Below are 24,463 nucleotides of genomic sequence, written 5' to 3'. Positions count from 1 at the left end.
GATGAGGATTGCTAGTAGGTATTATTTTATATTTAGATATTAGTATTGTATGATTCCAGAATGATCAACTGTTACAAAGCCACAGCCCCATTCCATTGATTGGTTAATGAAAGATAATCGAACTTAATAAAACCATAATGTTTTGTGGATCTGTCTTTTGTATGGTTTGTGACATAAAGCAACAATTGAACTCGTCCATTGTGATCATTAAAAGTCCTGTCTGGATTCAGCAGATGGATGATTTTCACTTTCTGGGGTAGGTGTCCAGAGTTATTGACCATTGTCAACCTCTGATTAAACATTTTCACTTTTGTTATAACACTTGACCTGGGCAGTGACCAAGGATCAGCTAATTTGGACAGGTGTAGAGAAGAAATTGCTGACAACTTTCCATTTGTTGTAAAATAAGAGTAATCTAGACTGCACTTGAATCTGTCCTTGCATCTGTCCTATAGATTGACACTGATTTTTCTCCTTAGAAATCTGATGCATCAGGAAGGCAGGTATTAGAATTTCGGCAAGTAATTTACGATACATATTGGCCCATGTTATTGAATCTTCTTTGCCTGCTAGAACTTCTTTTTTATGGGTTTTAAAAGATGCAAGAGCTCATGCAAGGGTTATGCACTTTCTTTAAAGAGGGAGACTGATGGTCACTGCAGTATAGATTAATGAGATGCAACCTGGCTTTGAAGCTTATTATGCTCTGTGACACACCTCCGCACATAAATAATTGGGGGAATATCCTGGGTGCACATAATCATGGCCTGGTGCATTTCTTCTGCAGTCTGCTATTGTCCAGTGTTGAATTAGTGGACATGGAGGCTTTCTATTCAGAGAAAAAATATTGCCACACGACAGTCCTCACCTTCAACAAAGGGAGCCAGGGGTGACTGTACACGTTCAAAGAGCTGTATTATGTTTCAGACATATGATCAATTGGAGTTTGAAGCACCTCTGCATTTCATTTCACCCCGAGAGTTGCATTATGATTGCACATAATTGCATTCAAGACTGGACCATCTGCACTGAAGAACAATATATTGCTTTTGGACTTGGTTGCAGGTAAAATTTGCATAGAAGCAATAGCTAAGTGGTTGTTAGCATACAGAGCCCTCTGAAAACAATTTCTTTAGGAATCTGTCTGCCTAGAAGAGCTGTGACATTATTACTCTTTCAGCAAGTCATTTTTCATCATTTTCTACAAGAGTAACAAGAGACGTCTCTCCTATTTTGCAGACTTGGCTCTCTTACTGCCTTTTATGAGTGTTTTAGAGTGATCTTTGTTAATAATGATTGATTACCACTTAAGACCCTCTTGAAGTAGAAACTAAGTTTATTCTGGTGGAAGTCAAGCCATACTTTTTCTAAAAACATTTTTTTAAATCACTAGATGGCTATAGTTTCATCATTGTGAAATAAATATTGAAACATTGAAGATAGTGAAAATAATTTATTTCAAATTTTTTTCTTTAGTGAATTACATATAATTTATAAGAAAAGTGGTGATGTGTTGGAAAGTTCTGTATATAAAGTACATGTATAACAATGGATTTTGCATTTAGACATGAAAGTAAAAATTGAACTGTTGTCTGTTTTTTGCAGCATTGTAGAATCTTGAGATCTCTCTAAAAAGCACAAACTGATAAAGCAAGTTTCTTTGCTTGGAAGTTTCACCATCTTGTGTTTCAAGTTCACAATCTTCTTTTGCCAACCTTTATTGTAGACAAGTATGTATTGATCCCGAGCTGCAGAGTTTTTCTGACTTTGGCAGGAAATGTGTCATCCTCGCACTGCTTCCTCCTTTTAATTGCTTGTCCTTTTCTCTTGTCTTGAGTGCTCTGAAGATATACCAAGAAATGGCTAGATTAAGTTGAGTAAGGAATTATAGCAATTCCTATCTGGAAAACTCTCAGCAAGGTCAAAGTTCATACCACTCTGCATGTTGAAGATAAGTTGGCATCAATACATTGTTCAAATTATTACAATGACTTTTTTCCTCATTTTTAGACAAAATGGCAGTCAATATTTGAATTCAATATTGATTGAACTAATAGAAATATTAAAGTTTTAAAATTTTAATAGTTAGTTGAATACAAATGTACCAGAATTTAACTTTTTAAGATTGAAATGATTTTTCTCATGTACAAACTTAATTCATTTTTCATTGTGTTACTTGAAAGAGAGATATAGCACTTTGCTCTCCAATTCCCAGCTTTAGCTTTGGCTATTCTGAGAATACAAGCTTTTATTTAGTTGGAGAAGGCAGATGCTGAGTGAAAATCTGTGTTAGAATTGCCAGAAGCTGTTTGGAAGAAGAGATACTTGTCTGTTTTCATTGAAAATTTGGACAGTATTTGAAAACATGAATTGTGTCTATCCTATCTCCTCTAATCACACATAGGAATAGATGAAGTTGGTTTATGTCATGAAACACCCCTTTAGTCATTTTTTTTTCACATTAAATCCTGTATTATTTTGTTATATAAGAAATGTAATTATACGTGGATATTTCAATGCTGTTAAGAAAGGAAATTAAACAGGAAGATCTTGGAGAAAAATAACTATGACTCAGGTGAGCAGTGTGGAATATTGGTCTCTGTTGCACTGTTCAAAGACTGCAAAATTTTGCTTGTAGTACTACTAGTATGGATATGAATACATGTACATGTATTATGATTTATTTGGTTTCAGGTGACTCCTAGCTGAAGGAAATCATCATATTTCTAGATTCTTCTCTTGTATACAGAACAAAATGGGGCTTAGATAGAAGCAAAAAAAGCAGGGACATTAAAGATTCTCTGTAAGTATTTTTTACTTTGTTGTCACATATAAGCATCTATGGCTGTAGATTAGTACTACTACTAGTAGTCTACTAGTACCATATTCGCCCTATTGAGCACTCAACTATGATTAAGGGCTCCTCCTCCTCAAATACTTCTTACCTTATAAGTCAACAGGTAAGATCACTATGCATTGACAGTATTTAATAAATTTATTCTTGGAATTACATATCTAATTTTTGTATATTGTTTAAATTGTTTATGCATTACTTTTAAAATGCATTTTAGATGGGGTGCTTTTATAAATGTATCTTCCTATTTGTTTTAATGCTATTACATATCTTGTAACACAACATGAGTTTTACAACAAAAGCACCCCTTTTTTCTAAATGCCCGAGGCACTTAATAGGACAAATACCGTGTTGGGGGGGGGGGGGGGGGGGGTCTTGAAAAAGAGAATCCACACAGTTTACAGGTGGCCTTTGAACATTTTGTTAAAAAATTGGATTTGAACAGCAAGTCTTTGCACTAGCAACCTTTATATGTCAATATATTGCAATTTGAATGACATTTTATACAAAACTAGTGACAATTGGTTGTAAAAGGGATTTTTTAATGTGCATATGTTAATTTCTTTTTTAAATAGAAGATTACCAGTTTATTTTAACCAACATTTATTTTAATATAATGAGAGTTATTTATAGTATTAATGAAAAATTAATGCATGTAACTACTTATGCATTCTGGTAGTTAAGAACTAGTTTAGTTATCTAAAGAGGTAAAATAATGGTAAATAATTCAGAAGTGAAAGTTGCAAATAATTTCTATGACAGATACATTAGAATTTTTGATGTGAATACATAAGAATTTGAATTTATAGTGGAACATTGAAATAAGCAGAATATTTTTTAGGGCCAAAACTCTGTAAGTGAAATGTACTTGCATAGCCACTGGTTATAAGGTTTGGTGAAATGCAACCAGTCCAATAAATGGTATAGAGTCAAAATGTTAAGAATAATGATCTCTAAGTAGGACCTGTTATAAAGTGTGGATGCCCAAGAGTAATTACCATCTCCACCAGTTTCTCCATCCATCAACACTTTTATGTATATGCAATAACTGGAGTACTATTTTCATGGTGGTCACTCCATTATAATTCAGGTTTAAAAGATATCTGTAGATACATCAGTAATAAATTCTTTTTTAAAAAAGCTTACCTATCAATATTTGCTAGACAGGAAGAGAATAGTTCAAGGAAAATGTGTAATGATTTTAGGTCACTTAAAGATCAAAACATATGCAGTGGCATATATTATTTTGTCAATTTTCTTGCAATATACTGTTCTTATACATAGTTTATATATAGAGCAAAACTGTGGAGATGAGAGTAACAAATAAAAAAAACTGTTTTCATTTTATGTGTGAAATTTTAAGAAAAAGAAATTAAAGGCAATCTACTTTGAAGAGAAGCATTATATGGCTTAAACAGATCAAATTTTGAATTGGAGATTTCACTGTTAATTAATGAAAAGTTCAAAACTGCTTTTGTGTTTATTGCGACATTGATGGTTTATCAGGAAATTCAGATTGTCTAAAATACAACACAAAGCAGATAGTTTATATTTCTTCATTTTCAGATTTCTTGTTGCATTTTAAAGGAAAAGGTCAAATGTGAAGGTCAATGTGTGTGATTGACCTAAAGCTGTGGATGACCTTTAATTCATTCTGATTCCAAACAAATCAGATCAATCTCCATGATCTTGTGGATCTTTGCCCATCTTTAAGATCTTTGTTAAATCTCTTGGTAGCACACCTAATTTGCCTTGCCAGAGAAGATGAAAAAGACCTGCAGTCCTCCATATTTAGTATATCATTCTCTTGCGATGGAGTGGGCGACTTATTCGGTCACAGTTGAGCAGTCAATCAAATTGTAGAGTAGATGTAAAGCTTAACTGTCAGTGACAGTGTAATCAAATTAAAAACTTGGCTTTGTGATGACTTGTCTGGTCCTGATCGGGTAATTATCGCATGCAAAGTGTAGTGGCAAGCCATTGACGTAATATAGTGCAAGTTCCCTGTATTCTAGTAGAAATCAATAACATGTTATGTAAAAGGTTCCAAATGTAATAGGCTAGAGTAGAGTACATAGGCTAACTGTAACAAACCACACCTTTAACCCCCCTTGGTCCATAGCAGCTCATTACTATGATCTCTTGCAATTTTCCACCCTGGATAATTACAAACAATTACTGATTCGTCAAGATTAAGACAAGTACTGTGTATGATTGGATATTTTTGTTTTTGTTGTTATTTTTACATTATTAAAAGCAGTGAATTGTTTTCAAGCAATTGTGTTGACATCGTATTACTATGGTTACCTATCAATGTTATGGAAAATGAATGTATTACTATACCAATGCATTGCATTCACTTGTTTTTCTTGCCACATATTGGCCAAGTCCTCTGTTGTGCTGATGGTTACGTGTATTTAAATTTTGATTGCAATTACTCTCTAGCACCAAATCAAGTAATGTTATCTTTTCGAAAATTCAAATTGAGAGTAGACATCAGTATTATCAATTTTCTCTTACAATAATTATTCAATCATACAAGTTATGAATTGATTATCAATATGTAACTCTATCTTTAAAAATAGATAGAAATGACATTTAAAGCAGTTTTCAAGGTATTAAACCAACTATTTATGCAGCATATCATCTCTGATAGCTTTCATCAACATATCTGGGAACTTTATTTTATTTTTTGATAGGTAGCTAGGTTATGTTTTGTTTTATAAATCCATAATGCATAACTTAGTATAGATTGGCCTGCAGGAATAGCAAACCATAATCTACAGTGGCTCAACGATGAACTGGTTTATGGATACTTCTGACACAGACAATGAAAACTATTATATTGAAAATCATACAATGAATTCTTCTTTTTTCCCTTCGCCTTTGATGTTTTCATTTCAATATTAAAAAAATTTCACCGTTTTATATAATGTTCATGTTTTGGAGATCTAATTCTTATCCTTACTGGGTTGGGTGTGGCCAGTTTATTGATGAAAATAATTATTACTGAGATCAATTCTGCATAACAAGCATATAAAAAGAGATCAAACACAGTCCTCTAATTACTATTTGAATCTTACTCTGCAAAGTCCTAATATGTTACATCATAAAAGTCCAGATTTAGCTTGGGTATAACCTAATGTCGGTGATCTGCTGTCATTATAACCTTCACACTTTTTTTTTTTACAGACTCCACTTCTCAGGTAAGAGTAAATCAGCTACCTGTGGAAACAGGGATCCATTTTCACTATTATTACTTTTCCCCCACTTTCATGTTTTTACCATATAATGCCGAAAAAAAAATATGATAAAGATCACACACACAAGCATATTGTTTGAACGAAAAACCTCGGGAGAAAAGTGGCAGAAACCAATATTATATTGACGTCAGAATCTTGCTGATAGAGTGTATTAAACCCATGGAGAGCTCAAGTGATTTATAATTCACAGTACAGTAAGACATGGGAGAACAATGTCCACTCTTGTTAAAAACACAAGATGCCCTGGTGAACTGAGACCAGATGATAGGCTCTGTCAGTAGACAGAGACTTAATGGCTGCAAGTATAATCTGCATCAATTTTACTCAAACTTTAATTTTATACAGTTGTATGATCTAAAAAAAGTAGGTACAAATAGGTTTTCTATATTAGGCTTTATTCCAACGTATGATTTGTCTTTATTGCTTTATGTTACTTTTCCCCAAACTGTATCTCCACTATTATATTGAATTGAACTCGAAATTTTCATGTGTTTCATGATCATGAACCAAAATATACCATTTACTGTAAAATTCCTTCAACATGGTTAAAATGAATTTCAAGGAAGAATTCATTACATTTATTGCAATGTTGTACTACGAATTTTAATCCAAGTGATATCACGGACACCAAAAAGGAAGTAACTATAGGAAGTGAGGGGTCTCTTGCATATAAAATGTTGGCAGCAGAACTCATATTTCCCCTTCTGTAAATTTTCCAACCATTTGGGCCTGTAGAGATCAACTTTATGTGTTTATCCCTCTGCTATTAGCAAGCTGCATAAAAGAAAACTATTTTCATCCTAAAAGTAAGTTGAATGGTTAATTTTAAGAATTGCATGATCAATTTTAATACTTTAAATTGTTTAAAAATATTCATTGAAAATGCAATGTTCCCAAAAATGCAAGTTATATGTATATTTTTTTTCTTCTTCTTGAATTCTCAATATATAATATGCCCTTGCTTAATGGTCATTAAATATGGTATTGAACAAAAACAAGTTTAAATTCCATCAATAGGCAAAACAAAATGATACCAGTCTAATAGCACAGGCAGTGTTACTATACGATGCTGGACTGCCAATCATAAGCTTGCAGATGTTTTCTTGATTTCATTTAGTTCTTATCCTATTAACACATTTATTGTTTATACAAGAAACTCATAACAAGAATTTGCTGAAGGGAAACATTTCAGTAAAAATTTCTACTCTAGGAGGTATGACTATAATGACCAACAGGAAGTAGTCTTAAACAGCTTGATCTTTAGCAGACTTGCGCCCTCTTTTACAAAAAAATATTGTGACTTAAATTGCAAATTATTTTCTTTGCATCTACTTGAAAAGGGATGTACATGTATAGTAGAATTTTGGAAGGTTTTGGAAAGATTTTTTTTTTCATTTGGAAAGGTATTTTTAGAGAGCAATTTTTTTTTTAAAATACTAGGCATGCAAGATGTTGATAGAAACAGCTAAAATTGTTGATCTTAGTTTGTAAGTTATTTCATTAAACTTGGCCTCTGGTCTATTACCGATACATTAAGATGTAGGCAGGAATATTGCCTCCAGGGAAGAGTTTTCTTTATTTTGGTTTGGATTCTTTATTGGAGGATTCTAGAATTTCAAACAAAACTTTGATAAAAAACATTACAGTAGAACTTTGTTATCTCGAACTTCAGTATCTTGAATACCATGGATAAGTTGAAGTGAGTAAAAGCCATAACCACTTTTTCTGTAAGTATTTTGAAATTCATAACTCGAATTATTGTGTATCTCAAAGTGTTTTCTTGGTTCCATCAGGTTTGAGATAACGGAGTTTGACTGTATATGACAAATGAGTATTTTTATGCCCCCTTTTGAAGAAGGGAGGGCATATTGCTTTGCTGCTGTCTGTCGGTCAGTCTGTCAGTTGGTCTGTCTGTCGTTCCACCAATAGTTTCCTTTCATTTTCTTTGCAGAGGTTGCACATACTTAAATGAAATTTGGTATACAGATTTATCATAAAAATATCTAGGTCAAGTTCTGTTTTGGGTACGATCGAGCAATTTTTGACAGAGTTATGCCCCTTGGACTTTGAAAAATTCTAATTTTTTGCAGTTTCCGTTCTTTTTTATTCGCAGAGGTTGCACATACTGAAATAAAATTTGGTACACAGATTTATCATAAAAATATCTAGGTCAAGATCTGTTTTGGGTACGATCGAGCAATTTTTTACAGAGTTATGCCCCTTGGACTTAGAAAAATTCCAATTATTGGGGGGGGGGGGGCATAAGTGTTTCACAAACATCTCTTGTTTTACTGGAAAGGCTGAATCTGCCTAGGCGATGTTCCCATTATTTTTTTGATATAATATCAGACCATGAAATTCTTCTAGATCCCTAGTTTTGCTCAAATTAAAACAAAAAAATGTTACTGAAGTCACAGTCATCATTGTGAGCAAAAGTATTAGATGTTTTATCTCGTATAAAAGAAATTTTACCATCTGTCATACGGTATATTATAATGATAAATCTCAAGAAAATTGAAAGTTATTTTGAATATTTGAATATCTTAAAAATCATATCTGGACAAATGAAATCAATAAATCCAAAGATTCACTGATGTAGTGTAATTATCATACTAATAATAATTGAAGTTAATTATTTTATCTTTTACATTTGCCACATGGTTAAAAATTGATCTTTAAAAAGATAGTGAATCATTTAGGAAGAATGCCTTTTCTAACATGATCATTATTTTTTGTTTCTTTTATTCAGTGATGTGTTGCATGTATATGACATTTAAAAGGCTAATTAGTATGTTTCTGAACATTAAATATTGAAATTACAATCTTGGGTGAATTGTTTTTACGAGTTTTCCATTAATTCCACATGGAGAAATAGTTTGAATTATTTATTATCAAAAAAAAGAAATACAATAATGAGTTTTGTGGATTACACAACCTCATCCGATATACAGATATTGTCATTAAAAATTTGCAGAATTATTAGAAAGAAAAGAAAAATTAACAGAGGATAAAAATATATTTTCCCAAATTACATGTACCATCTGCCCTTACTGTAGGAGAAGATTAAACATTGAAAAAGACAAAAAGTGAGTTGTAATCTTGCAGCTTGACAGTAACAGTGTGTTAATTCATTCTGACCTGCTAGTATTGGCTTGACGTCAGTTGTTCAGCAAGTATTGAATTCCTCATGATATTACATACTCGCTTGTAGAAGTGAAGGGAAACAAGACTCTGCTCTAAGGATTATATTTTAATATTCTGTTCTAGATAAATCGGAAGAAGGCTCCATATGTCGATTTGATTTGAAAAAAAGTGGATATAAATAGACTTTCCAAAGTGCAAAAGTCTTAAAAAGGTAAGATTTAATTGCCCGGACCTAATCATTGACCCAGCTATCGGTGTGTAATAGCTTTTTGAAAATCTTGTTAAACTTCTGTGCTTGCCTTAATAAAGTATTCAGTTAACATGTAAGCTACAGTAATGAAAGGTCTATTGATAAAAGGTACCGTAAATTTACTCTTCTCGTGTCATTGGTAATGTTTTGGATAGAAAATAACAGGACTACTGTAGACATTGATCAATAATTTCCACAAGTCAAAGGTTTTACCTTTACACACATACATCACCATTCAGTATTGATGCTGGGTAATTATTAGGTAATTTTTTTACTACCTCAGTTGATCTCAAATGATTTAAAAATCTAGAATTCAGAAAACAATTTTGATTTTATCACTTCTCTATAGAATAAATATAAAGCCTTTTCCTGTATTAGTTTTCATAAGGAAGCCAGTACTTGTGTACCACTCTTTCTTATACAAGCTATTGCAAAATATGGTTTAATAGCTTTTGTAGATTGAGATTTAAACTACCCCTGATTATGTCAGGACAATGTTTTCTTCACAAGGTTGTTGACTTAGTCTTTGAGATAGAACTTTACGAGGTTCATAAACCAGTTCTTCACCCAGGTATTCTGGGGATTCGGTACTCCCCCTCACTTCACAAAACACAGGACTTCTTTGTAAATGTTGGACGTACTTAGGGTCAATTGTACTTTATTGTCAAATTCAAAAAGGATTAATGTGTTGCCATTGGAGTAATGATGTATTTTTAATTTCCTTCTTACAATTTTGAAACATTGAAGAAAGTTATATATAATGAAATGATTCTATTATAAGAAGAGGTAATCTAATTTTATAATAATAAAAGACACATTTGTCTATAGGGCGATACAGCCACAAATCATTAGCTTGTGACCGAAATAAACCAACCATCCACTAATCCACAAGCTTGAGTACTTTGAACTGAACTGATCAATCAAATAACCACAAGCTTTGTATCACTAACAACTAGAAAGATAAAAGTTGATCTGCTTACAAACCACAAGCTTGTGTCATCAGTACCTTACCTCAAGCTTGCATCATAATTAGTACCTAACCATAAGCTTGTGTCATCCATAAGCTTGTTTCATTAATTATAACTTTCCACAAGCTTGTGTCATAATCAATACCTATTCATAAGCTCATGTTTATTAATTCCTAACCCCAAGCTTAGTGTCATTATCAGTTCCTAACCACAAGCCATTTGTCATTGTCAGTACCCAACCACAAGCTTATGTCATTATCAATACCTAACCACAAGCTTGTGTCATCAGTACCTAATCAAAGCCTGTGTTTATTATCAGTACCTAACCACAAGATTGTGTGGTCAAAAGCTTGTGTTATTATCAATACCTAATCACAAGCTTGCCTCATTATCAATACCTAACCATATCAGTACTTATAACCACAAACTTGTGTATCATTTATCAATACCTAACCACAAGCCTATCATTATCAGTTACCTTACCACAAGCTTTGCATGTTGGTAACTTAGCTCAGATAAATTAATCTCAAGTTAGTGTCCATATTTAACCACTGGCAAATACCACCGTTCTTGCAATGATCTGGTTTGTGACTTGATCACAAGCTGGAACCAGTCTCTATAAGATTTAAATAGATTTGTGGGAGGCTATGCTTAATAGAAAAGTTAAAAAAAAAGGTGATATTCCCGATTGCTCTCTGAGATAATATAATTAGCAGTACAGGCAGCCATATGAATTATTGATGTGTAAAAACTACCACCATTATTGTTTTCAGTGGTTGAAAGGAAATTTTGTTGGCATAAATTTTCTAAATATGTCACACAGTAATGAAAAAGGTTTACTTTTGTTTGAAACTATATCCTTGAAAAAAAAAATTTCTACACATTACACAAGAATACATTTTGAAATGCACTTTATTTCTTTGAACTATACTTGATATCAAAGTGTTGGTGTCCTCAGTGTTACCAAAAATTCAGTAATCATGGTGGAAGATTGAGAAATTTTTAAGACTTTTTAAAGATCAAAGAAAAAGAACAATTTAAAGTAGGTCCTGTTTCTTGAGATGATTTCAGAAGAGCCAGAAAATATGACAGAATAAAGCGGGTGTTGATAAAATGGATATTTGATGTGCCAAGGGGCTGCTATTTTCTATTTGGTGTCAAGTTCTGGTAAGGTGGAAAATGAAACGATAGACAAATGATAGAAATGAGTATGATTTCAAAGAAGAATTCGGTATATTGGGAAAATATAACCAATTTTTAATCTGTTCTTGTTCATTTTGGATTAATGAGCACTTTTCTGTGAATGTTTTGGGAGATATTCAATATATTGTGATGACCAAAATATGATTTTTTTTTCCCTTTTATTTTATCAAGCAGTAAAACGAGCAATATCAATTCAGAGCTACTTTTCAGTATAAAAATGGTAATGCAATTTTCACTGACAAGTCGGGAAACCTCAGTGGCATTTTAATTTAATTGCACAACAATCGAACAAAATGATAACGTAGGTGTACCATTAAAAATTCATTCCCTCAAGTTTTCAATTACTGCTCAAATATTGATAATCACCAAACACTTCTCTTTTTTTTCTTGCAGTGTCAAACTATGAATACTGCAGAGAGAGAAAGAGAGGAAGAGTCCTTTTAACCTGAACCACTATAGTGTATTAATGATTATAGCAATACAGAGGCTTTTAGCTCACCTATCAGACTTTGTTTATTATGTATTGATTGCCTTTTCTATTTGGCATTAACTTTTCATATGTTTGACTTTTCCAGCATGCTACATGCAAAGTCACCAATTCTGACACAGTTTTTTTTATATTAATCTTAGTGAGGTACTGTACCATGGTTACTGAATAACTAAGATTTTTTTTAATACTTTCCTAGAAAATTTATGTCCAGTCTTCAGATCAGTCACAACTTTTCTTAGTAAAAAAAGTGAAAGGGGTGAAGGTTTTCTGTTGCCAATTCAAATCTGAATGGCTGGGCTATTTCCTCTTCATTAGAATTAGTGGGTATAAATTTTTTTTGTAGTATGTAACATTAAAAATGGGGGAGGGGGCACTGATCCAGGAAACACTTGCACAATATTATTTGACTAACCTTTTAAAGATTGTGCTATGTAATCTTGTTGTTAAGGAGTGTCGTGGTGTTTATTTTATTCCTACACAAGGCTGATGAATCCTGAGGTGGCTCAGGTGAGCATTGTAGCTGGGTGGCCTCTTGTTCTGTATTTCTATGCTCTACTGCCCACCACTCAATTCATGTTTCCCATATCATAGCCCTCTATGTATAAATCTTCACACATTACACAGTTTTTATGCTCGTAATATTGAAGGGGAGTTGTTTAAAAATTATTTTCTTCAAAATATTGTGTTTTTCTAAGGGAGTTACCAAAGTCATTTGATTTTGAAAGGTAAGACCATGTGATAACATATTTCATTTTCACTTGTACATTCCTTACATGTATACCAGTAAGTATATTTGCTTATAAAATCTCAAGTATTTATACAGTGTACAAGATTGAATTATGATAATTGTTGTAAAAGCCTGATGACTTTCAGCTAGAGGTTGTGTAAACCGGGCTAAGGTAGGAGAATTTGTGTGTCACTACACAGGTAGTTTGTGTTTTCCCATTGATCAGTCATTTCCATTCCATGTAGAATATCTCAGTTTCTTCGTAAATGGCTTTGGGGGGAGTCACGAATCTGCTGTCAATTTGATGCTGTTACGTTATCAAACAAGGTGGTGTTGCCTTTGCCGCACAGTGTTCAAACAATCAGTCAAAAACAGCAATCAGTTGCATATTAATTAAAAAATGAGATTGATGATTTCTCAGTATACTTATCTCACAGCTGTACGTAAATTTTGAGTTTTGTTTGTGATTTCCGGGGGTATTAGGTATGTTCAGCTCATAAGTTTCATGATTTCCGAGGTCACTCATCGCTGAGATTTGAACAAAGTCCTCATTAAATCATGTCAGTGATCAACTATGCTTCATTTCATTTGTCAAGGTATTCATATATTATGGAAATGAGCGGTAAATCATGCTACCTTTAAAAGCTAAATTTAATTACATTTCATCAAGGAAATAATTTTTCGAGTCCTTTTAATACTTGCTGGAGGGCTTTTGAACAAGTCGTCTGTCTTTTTTCACTTCATTTATATCAGCCTAATTTGTTGATGTCACCTTCATTATTCTGAGTCAAAGTAAAGCAGGGTCTTTTATTTTTCATTCCGTAATCCGGAAAAGAAGGACGTTAACAGAAGACATTATGAATGTTGCACTAGGTCAGTTCTCTTAAATACAAAAAAAAATAATTGGGGATATTAATAGTGTCATTACTGCACAAATTAACCACAGAATTTTGCATAATGCCTGTGTATGACTTTACTACACATTTTTAGATATTAGAAAATGCTCAAATTTATTTTACATTGTACATTCCACATTACAGATATAAATATTATCTCAGTGAGTGAATGATTTTTTTTTTTCATGTAAATTTGGATGAAATTTATTTCAAAATCTGCAGAATAATTTACTGAAAAGTGAAAAGCTGGTGTAGGATTACCAAGTTATTTAGGAGTCAATAACATGTACGTCAGGAAGTTTTTCATACCAGAATTTACCACTCTTTGATATGCATTTTTTATGTGTTGTTGGTCATTTATATGGGTCTTTTTGTCAACTAAACAGTGTTGCCGTCCTTGCCAACAGTGATGTAATGTGCAGTCGGGTCTTTTTTTGCTCTGACATGCTGCAATAACTAAGCCATATTTAAGGTCGCTTTATGGAAATTGATTATTTGCCATGCATATTTGAGTGCCAAATCAATTTGTGGCTATCAATTTATATAAAAATTCATGTGACGCATATAGATAAAGCATAAATCAATAGGCTATAAGCAATTCCTTGTGCTGAGTTTGGTTTGGCCGTAGAATACTAAAGAATAAAGATCACTTCAGAGCCATTAATTGTAACACTCAAGTCCTTCATTTTTCCTGGTAGTTCCTCTAGGTAAAAGGTTGAGAGACAAAATTTCGATATTCCTTTTGCATTAAGTCTTCTTTAACAGTGATTTTACATATTTAAAAAAATTACTTTTTTTCGGACATTTTCTCACTTTGCTTGTAGATATTGAGCTGATGTTTGGTATGTGCCTTTGTATTGATGACTTAATTACAAGTTTCATGTCAATACCTATTTTAAAGAAAGTTATTGCCCGTAAACTTTGAATATCTAATTCTTCACTGTTTGTAGACCTTTGTAGAGAATTAGCTGATTTTTGATGTGTGTCTTTATATTGATGACTTACAGATCAAGTTTGAGTTTCATATCGATTTACACATCCCCCCCCCCCCCCCAAAAAAAATATATAGACCCTAGATTTTTAAAATTTATTACTATTTATCATTTTTATTTACTTTTTAAATGTGGTAGTTGATCACCATTTTCATGCACCTAAAGTATGTTGTAATATTGATAAGTAATTCCAAAAAACAAAAATAGAAAAATGATATCTTATTTTTGTCTCATTTTCACCCTTTAGTATTTACAGTAAAACATGCTTATAACAAAGTGCCAGGGATGGATGATTTTACTTCATTTTAAACATTTAATTTTAAAGCCACAGGGAATGATAATAATTTGCTGTGTCAATTCTTTATAAGCATGTTCATTATAAGCATGTTTTACTTTCAAATGTTTTAAAAATTGCTTGTCAGCGAGGGCATTCATGTCACACTGACACATCTATTTCTTTCTTTTTTCCCTACAATAATGTCTTATTTTGTATAAATATACATATTTCACCCATCTAATCTCTTGAGGGGGGGGAGGGGGGGGATGGGGGTATTTGAAATAAATAAAGAATGCCGATATGAATCAAAAGATAATTCAGTATTGATACATGTAGCATTATATGTCCAAAAATTTTGAAATGCACAGATATATATGGGCCTTGATCTAAAAACTTTCAGGAAATTGTGGCAGGCCTTATAATAAATGAATGTGACAACAGGTGGTTTTATTATGTGTCCGGTATAGGGGCACTAATTAATTAATCCGTTCCAGACAATTTAGGAAATTAAACCTATTAAGGACCTTGAATGCATAGAATGTTTTGTTTAAAGTTCATTCACCGTGACTGAGCAGTGTAACCTTTGAAGAAATATTTCTTTAAAAAAAAATCACAGTGTACAGTATTCTACTTTATTTTATTGTGTTGAATTTTTTTGAAGTCAACAGTATGAGAGGAATATAAACAAGGTAGGAAGTGGTGCTAAAAATAATACTTGATCTTCCTGTTTTGAATTTGAAACAGAAAAAAAAAGACAATGGAAAGAAATGAAGATAAATAGAGATGTACTTAGACCACTCAACCTCTCTTAGCTCTATCCCAAATTTATTTTGAGGGTCATGAACATTCTGTGTCAAATATCTGTTCATTACGCACAAAAATCCACTACGTACTTTTTAAAAAAAATTTCCTTTGATTTACTATGTGTTATCCTTGATTTTTTTTTTTAAATTGGATTTAGATCCGATAATGAAACATAATTGGGTTTGCTTGTACTTTTGTTTTTATGAAGGAATGAACATCTAGTTCTAATTATTGAAATTTTTTTATTAGCTATTTTGATTATTCAAGTTTGTTTATGTCTAGGGGGGAAAAGCAATTAATACCTACGCGAACAGAGTCTATGGAGATGAAGCTGCTTCTTTCAGTGCATAAGACCCAAGCTCTGAAAAATCAATCACAAAAAATAGGCTTACATTTGATACAATTTTTTTTTTAATATTCTGATGTATCACAAAAATCTTTGTTGTTTAAGAGTATGGTGCATTGTGAGAAGAAAAAATTTACCACATGGTGGCAAGCAATAAGACTTAGAGCAGAAGGCAGAGAGTTGCCATGACGTCAGGCTCGCATTTCATTAGGGAAGTCTGTACATATGTGATATCATAGATTTCAACAGCACACTGCTTTTACCTGGCAATTTTGAGCATTTTTCTCAAGCTTGTTCGTTGTCTTTATATATGTATTGGATATTGGGAGATAATGGAATTTACCAACACTCCAGAAGCTGTCTTAGATGCAGACCTTATGTAATTAGAGTGTTTAAATGTAAGTTTTGTTTGGATTTTTGGTTCATCTATTTTTTTTAGGGGGGAGGGGGATTTTACTTGCATTTTTTATCTGTCAGAGAATGCTTGTTGAGTTTTAAATCCCTATTTTTCATTTGGATCATATATTTTTTGTGCATTTCAGAGTACACTTTGCTTGTATTGATGTTAAACGTTTTTTGTCAGCAACATGAAGTGGTATACTAAAGTTTAGTTTGCTAACATATCAGTTGAATAGAAAAGATCCCCCTTTTGTTCGTTTTGGTGAGCATTTAATATGCTTAGGATTGCTTTAAGATCAAAATTCCAATGAATTCAATTTTTCTATCTTTTTTTTAAACCATAGCTGAAATATTTTAGTTTGGTATGTTTATTAAGAGGATTTATCTTAATGCATCTTTTGCTTCCTACAAGCTAATTGATACAAGATTTAATCATCAGAAATGCTGATAAATTGTGGTAGTTATTTTCTGAGGAGACATTCATGTCTGATGTATATATATATGTGTGTGTGTATTGGGGTGCCGTCAGATCTAACCACTGCTTAGAAACATGAATGACTCATCCCTCCCTGCTAATGTGGGGTCGAGGCCACTAACGATAAGGTGGAAGGGGGCCTAATTTTTGTTTTAATGGGATAACTCAATTTAGGGAGATAAAAATTAAGTTTTCTAATGAGAATTTGGCTTGTGCTGATTTCAAATTAGTTTGCAGTCTTCGAATTGATGTTTTTGAAGTTATGTTTCATTAATATATTTTGGGCCATTATAATATTACATATAAAAGTGGCATCATTAGAAAAACATTAAAAATTGCTAATGGAAAGTTAATGATTAATAAGGAAATTAGTCATATAAAGTGATTAAGCAGAGAAGAAAATTGTTTTCTTTTAAAAATGATAATGATTTTAACCACTGATATTAATGAATTTATACACATATTAATAATGACCATATACCATTGGGGTTAGAATTTTTATGTGATATAGATAGGTTTAGGCTATTTGTATAGAGAGAGTATAAATTGAAATCAACAGTGTCATATTAGGATCTGAAAATGTATATTTGGGTCACATTAACTACTTCATGATGAAACTGTTTGAGTATAGTGCTCACAGAACTTTGTGACAGTATTTCCCCTATAGATTAAGTTTATCTGGTTTGGTTCCAGGTGCACGAGTACTTTGTTCTATTGTTTCCAATTGATACACTTGCGATATGATTATTTATGAGTAGGTAATGCAGTAATTAATATGTTCTTTGGATTTTTAGTATTATCTACTTTGTATGTCACAGTTAAGTCTCTATTGCAAACACACCCAATGAATGATGAATGCTTTCACAAAGAATAGTACAGGTCAAAACCAACAGAATTTGTGCATGTTGGATGGCAAGTTTCCTGAGGTTTTTGCTAACTGTTGGATGTTTTGAACACAATGAACACAAAAATGATTTGAGAGAAAGAAATTGATAACTAGAGAGGAGTTATTTAACAATTGGGGATTTGTGAATAAATTGAATCTTCCCATTGTCCTAAATCTGATTGAAAAAAAATACACATGATACCACTGAGGTTTTCTTGTTGAAATTCATCACCTGAGGATATCATTATAGGCTACTACTGTACTAAACATTATAATTCAGTATCTTTTGAAGAGCCTGCTGTTTATTCTGAATTTAAAAACTTTAAATTTATTTGGAAAATTGCCTAATTTCTGGACATATTTCAACCAAACTTCAACAGCAGGATGATTTTAGACACAGTATTCTATAATTGCGCCAAAATACAGTTGGTGCTTTAACAGAGATGCTGACGCGGAAATTATGCAGCCGACATTCCTTGAAAAAGTCGCAAATGTTGATGCAACTATGAAGTGGGTTGACACCAGGAAAATAAGACATTGATGTACCAGTGATGACAAGGCGCTGGGCATCCGGAGCACAACGAGTGTGACCTTGTTTTGTCGTACACGGAAATTTAACTTCATAGTCAAATTCACTTCCTATACTGTCACTCAAGTTTTGAGTATAGCTATGTATTTGAGCATAAGCTTCAAGAGGGTCAGTAGTGATCGCTGAGTCAAAAGGATCAAGTCATTTAGGTAATAGCTGCATGTTATTTCACTTTTGTAACCTGTTTGTCGTGAGTTATACAATGTACGAGTTTTTCTTGTAAATTCCACGTAGATGTTATGGATGGATGAATCATTTCAGACTATTTGTTGTAAGACATTGTTTACAACCGAAATTTTCCACAAAACAATGTCTACTATACATCCTGTAGAATTAAGTATTCTGACATCATTTAGGTGATAAATGTGTTTACCTTTTAACCCTACCTAAAGATTTAGAGAAGGATTTTGGAATAATATGATTTTTTATCTCGTTAATCGTTAACTTACATAATCTTGACAAATAAATTGATTTTTTGCTATGTTCTGTAAGTCAAAAAATTGGTAGTTATAAAATGCTTCGATGTATAAAGAATTTGTCTGTAATAAATTGAAAGCTAGGCAATAAATATCTTACCTTACTTTTAGGCATTTAATTATCTTGTCCACATGTTTTATATAATACTTTATGGAATCCAGCAATATTTTAAGGAAATCACTGTCTTCAATAGAAAAAACTCCCTTATTCCATGAAAGTGAAAAAAACTGCTGGGAGAAATGACTTTGTGTATGGCTTTATAGACTGCATTGCTTTAATTTTAGATTGTAAATACTGTCTGTATTTATCTTTACTCTGGCTATTTTCGTAAGAAGAATTTGTAGTAGGACAAAAAGATATTTTCGTCGTAGTAGCGTAATATTTTTAGCTCTGACAGTGGGCAAATTTAGATAAGTTGTATTCTAAAACTGGATAGCTAAATCTGGCAACCTTACAATTGTGTAACTCTGGTGGGTCGCTATAGTGTTTTCCAGCTCACTATTTTTATTTCATCATCAATATATCAAATGTGATATCATTGAGCTCCGATATGGTTTATGAAGTGCAAGTTAAATAAATACCTGATTGTGTCAGGAAAGACTGGCAGAGAAGGGGAGGAATTGATCTTTGTTAAAGTCTGCAACTGTGTACATAATGGAAAAAACAAAATCTAAGTTGTCTGGTCGCTCAGTACGGGCATTAGATAAGCTAATTTTGTATGCAGTATATTATTCTTATAGCTGTCAGATATGTCATTTCAGGCATCACAAATTCCTGAATAGCGCTTTAAACAAGGCAGAAAAACAACTTCTAAAGAATCCTGTTTTGCGGATCTGCAGTTGGCATTGTGTCATGACACAAGAGTTTGCAACATTAGGCCCCTCAGTAATACATCATCTGGATGGGGAATTTTAATGAAAGTATCCATGAATATTTATTGAATTGAAAATTCTAAATTATTCTGTGGTACCTATATGATGAGAAAAAGTATGTATGGTGATGTTTTCAGTGTACGTAATCACTGCTGGAATTTTTCCACAATACCAGTACATGTACCTGCAATGTCAAATTTTAATGCAACTTGCTGCATTGATAACAGCTTGAACTTGTGACATGCAAACAAGTTGTGTTTAAATCTTAGCACATTATATTGAAATGTAGACTTGGATAAGTTATTCAATCAATACTAGTTCTTAAAAATCTGAGGTCTTTGACATAGACCTTGGCAACAAATCTTATAAGATCTAAATTGATTCGACTTCGGAGTATTTGGAATAGATACAGTGCCTCTTGACACTTTAAGCAGGAAAATGTGATTTTGAGGATCAGGTCCTTGTCGAAGGGACATGACCCGAACATTGGCTTACAAATGTCGACCCATCAAGAGTAACTCTCTGGGGTTGCACTCAATATGTCAGACATGTTGGATGTCAGTGCATGTTCCAGAGCAAACGAATTTATTAAATATTTATTTTCAGTGTATTTTTGAAAAAGTCCAATAATTTATCAGAATTGAATTAAAGTTCCGTGCATTGCATATCATGCAGTTCATGTAATAGCATTTTGAAAGGAATATAGCAAGAGCATATTATTTATGATAGAAAGACTATATTGCAGATACATGTATGTCCTGCATGGTCAATGAACTTCGGTGCTATATAGAGTTAGAACCTGTAATCTTGTTGTAGAAGGATTGGTTCTAAGTACAGGAAATTCATAATGATAACAGGTGTCTTCAAATCTTTAGGTTCAATAGTAGTACAAACCGATGGGACTTCTTTGTGGTCACTAGTTGAAGGTCACTCTTGTTGAATTTTTTTGGATCGTTGAAAAATTGAACATCCTCTTTCCTGATTTTATGCAACTCTGAAAATAATCCCTTAATCTGAGGAGGACCTCATTTAAGACACTAATGACAAAGAATATTAATTTCCTGTAATTTTTCAAATAGTTTACAAAGAGGAATGTTAATTTCCTGTGATTTAAAGAGGGATGGCTTAATTTTGAGTACATATATGCACTTATTTTAACCTTTTATTATTTTTTTAGCTTAACCATCATCTCATAAATATAGATATTACTGTAGTTTGTAATCTTTTTTTATGAGAAGAATATTTTCTATTTTTACTTCGGAATTAATTCAATAAATTATTTTGGATGGAAATATGAACATGCACTTTTGGGCGAAGGCATGTGTGTGTTTAATTCATATAATGATAATTGTCTCCTAAATGTTTTGTCATTCTGTAATATAAATGAAATTAAGTGGCAGTGGAAACTTGCACTGTTTTTCCCTTTCATAATTTTATGCTAATGTTATTGAAATTTTGTCTTGGTGTATTAATTATTCCAAATTGAAATTTATACCATTTTATATATAACAAAATGCATTAATGTTTTCTGATTAAGAAGTAATTATGGATGAATATAACACTGACACATATTTTAGCATTGTTAATTAATATGACATTAAACTGAGGAGAAGGGTTTTTTGTGCTCGAGCGGACTTACAGGCGGCTGTGGTCTTTGGTGAGGGTTGATCGGGAGACAGCTCTGTCACATCTTATGTGGCTCTTCATTTTCTCATGAAATATTTTTTTCCAGTGGTATGAGATATGTACAGGTCTCAGATAGTATAGGCAAGGACAGGTAAGATCATTTCAGTTATTTTATCTCATTCCTTCCATTAATTGCTATATGTCAATCTGTTTTAATTGAAAAGGAGGAAATCATGAGAAAATTGTGTGGATTTATTAAGTTTTGGGGGGTTTAGGGTCATTTTATAGCTACTGTTATGCCTCAAAAGTATACAAGAAACACCAGTTATGATATAGATGAGCAGTCAGCTGTGAAGAAATTACTTGGCAAATATACAATCATAAATCTTGGTCACTGAAGATCGGACTTCTTATTTTAGTAATACGGGGACTATTTTTAGCTCTGCCAGGTCTAAACTTAGGTGACTAGCGACTGTAGTGTCTTTTTTGTCCCTGAAATCTCAGAGGATTTAAATATTTTACATACATGCTCGGTTGAAAATAATCTTGGATAAATTAATTGGTTGGAATGGTTTTGGGACTGCATTTTGTCTGTCCGTGTGTTTTACCAGCCAATTATTAGTCCACTTTAAATGTTCCTAGACAGGTATGATAGATATTTTGTTTGATGTGTCATTTAGTGGAAAATGTTCTTCAAAATATTGGAGTATTTGTGTTTGACATTTATGTTTATAGATGCACCACTTTGACTTCTAGTTTTGGTACAAATATCAAGTATGATTGGGATAGAATAAATCTTCGTGTGACATGTATTTGTGTAGAGTTCGGGAAGTGTACCGTATCTTTCATCCATTGTACTAGAGTTACATGATCACATTCTTTGTGCAAGAATTCAATGCTTTTTGATTTGTAGATGATGACCATCAATTTAATTGGCTATACTACAATGTCATACAAGCTAAAACACTGATAACTTGTACAGATAAGGCTGTTTTCTATTTCAAAAAGTTCATATATGAACTTGAAAGAGATTGTTCTCTTAGATAAAGATTGTTAAGATGGAGAGTTTTTCAGCTTTACCTTTATTCAGACTTGTTATACATGTATTATTATATTCCCGACATTACCTACATGGATATGATAGAAAATCTACCAGACACTGTGAAGGATATTTCTTTAAGATTTGCCACCCTAGTTATGTCAGGTTACAAAATCTTGAGCCAAAGAATCCTTTGGTGTGCATATTGCTGAAATCTCTGTGTGAGGCCCATTAAGGAAGAAGATTTAGTTTACTGTATCTCATTTTATAAAATATAAATGAAACTTAGAGTTATGTATTGATCACTTGCTGCTAGAAGAGAAATTAGCCTCCACAGTGAGCCCAGAGCCCTAAATTTTATCTGTATTTCAAGGTCAAAGAAGCAATGTCTTGTTAATTGTTTAATGAGTGGTCTCTCATTATCAGTTATAATCAAGGAATTTCTTTAAAAGGTAATTATACAAGTACAGAAGGGACAAAATTGTAATGGATTCATTTGTTTCCAATTTATAACACAGATTTATTCTGATTGTGACAGTCTTATTTCACATTGAAAATCTCACAGTGCGGAAGCTCAGAAAAAAAACATTTAGGAAATAAGATGGGGATATCACTTACTTCAATGTGTAGCTACTTAACAAGATAGGAACAAATATCCGTATTTGTAGAAGATTAGGCATTTATCACATTTAAAAATGCAAGTTCATAACACTTTTCTCCTTTTAATATCAACAGATTTGATTTATGAAGACGGAAAAAGCTGGTATAGACATTGACAACTTTAACTCTGTGCAAGATTTTGTTGTTGTTTTTTACATGGCTCTGTTTTTCCTATAATTGCGGCATTAGTATAGTATTTTGTTGATTTTGTAAATTGCAATATGAGATCCTGGTTTATTTGTACATTACTCTTCTTTTATTATGATATGTTTGTCTTGAAGTGATAATTGTGGTTTGGCACATATTTTTGCAACTCATTTGGGATATATGTTTGCAGTAGTGATAATGTTTTTTTTTTACCCAAGGAAAGACATCAGATTTCTTATACCTTTACAGCACTGTGGTGATGTGTGGTTTTAGCACGGGCACTTTCTCACTTCTTTGGTTCTTAGAATAAGAGTACATATGAAAAGCTTATAAAAAAAAAAGACCTTGAAAACATCACAACAATATTTTTCGTTACAGTTTTAGTATCTTTAATGAAAAGAAATTTTTTTAACAAAGCAGTCGCCAGAAATATGTCTTATTATGAGTAGGATTTGACCTTGCGGTGAGCTAAAATCCTATTAAATTGGGCTATTTCTTACTTCATTCATTACTGATCTGCACTTTTAAAGTCTTTATACTGGTAAAATAAAGTAGATTCTTCCATTCTAAGCATTTTTTTTCCTAGACACTTCATGGCTTAGTTCCATAGATTACATTATTGAAAAAAAAGCCTCATGATACGTAAAATCAAAGAATTTTTGACAAATAATGATAAAAAATCATGAATAAAACATGATTATGGATTCATCAATATAATTTGAATATTGCTGGTTAATTTGTTTTTTATCAATCAGACATTAATTAAATGCATGTATTCAGACACTTTTATGAATGACTATATAGAGAAATAATCAAGAATGGCTTACCTGAAATAAATTTGCATTATCTTTTGAGTTTCTGATTGATGTATCATTGAAAGGGTTTTTTTTTTTTTTGAAGAGTTTATCTTTCCCTTTAAATTAGGTTGACAGATCCAAAAGTCTCCAGCTAACTTTCTAATCATTCCAGGTTTTCAAATTTTTAAAACTGATCAGCGATGCTTTGTGATTTTCAGCTGTTTGATAATCATTGACTGTATCCTGAAAATACTTATAATTTTTATATAATAGTGAATTTCA

General features: G+C 32.4%; 1 protein-coding gene and 1 long non-coding RNA gene across 6 annotated transcripts in view; one reads left to right on the top strand and one right to left on the bottom strand.

Moving 5' to 3' along the window:
* Positions 1–1,438: 1,438 nt before the first annotated feature.
* On the bottom strand, positions 1,439–20,023 carry LOC133172888 (uncharacterized). Its single transcript, XR_009718977.1, has 3 exons — positions 19,140–20,023; positions 16,175–16,229; positions 1,439–1,841 (listed from the first exon to the last, which is right to left on the bottom strand). It is a non-coding gene; the product is annotated as an uncharacterized LOC133172888 (long non-coding RNA).
* The window catches only part of LOC133172844 (myocyte-specific enhancer factor 2C-like), a 33,201-nt gene continuing 11,434 nt past the window's right edge, over positions 2,697–24,463 (top strand). The window contains exons 1-2 of one of the 5 annotated variants that reach the window (XM_061307697.1): positions 2,697–2,803; positions 9,385–9,472. Coding sequence is in view for 1 of the 5 variants with exons in the window: in XM_061307688.1 (XP_061163672.1) it covers positions 21,649–21,689 (41 nt within the window). In the remaining 4 variants the exon portion in view is untranslated. Of the gene's footprint in view, positions 2,804–9,384; positions 9,473–16,514; positions 16,613–18,567; positions 18,713–21,633; positions 21,690–24,463 lie in introns of those variants that run through there. The other 4 variants (XM_061307715.1, XM_061307708.1, XM_061307703.1 and 1 more) reach the window with 4 other exon arrangements.

This window comes from Saccostrea echinata, unplaced genomic scaffold (assembly GCF_033153115.1).
Source record: "Saccostrea echinata isolate AGI-Se365-2 ecotype Australia unplaced genomic scaffold, CSIRO_AGI_Sech_v1 ptg000002l, whole genome shotgun sequence".
In the NCBI taxonomy this organism is placed as follows: Eukaryota; Metazoa; Mollusca; class Bivalvia; order Ostreida; family Ostreidae; genus Saccostrea; species Saccostrea echinata.
The sequence above is the reverse complement of the archived record's forward strand: the minus strand, read 5'-3'. Positions and strand labels throughout refer to the sequence as shown.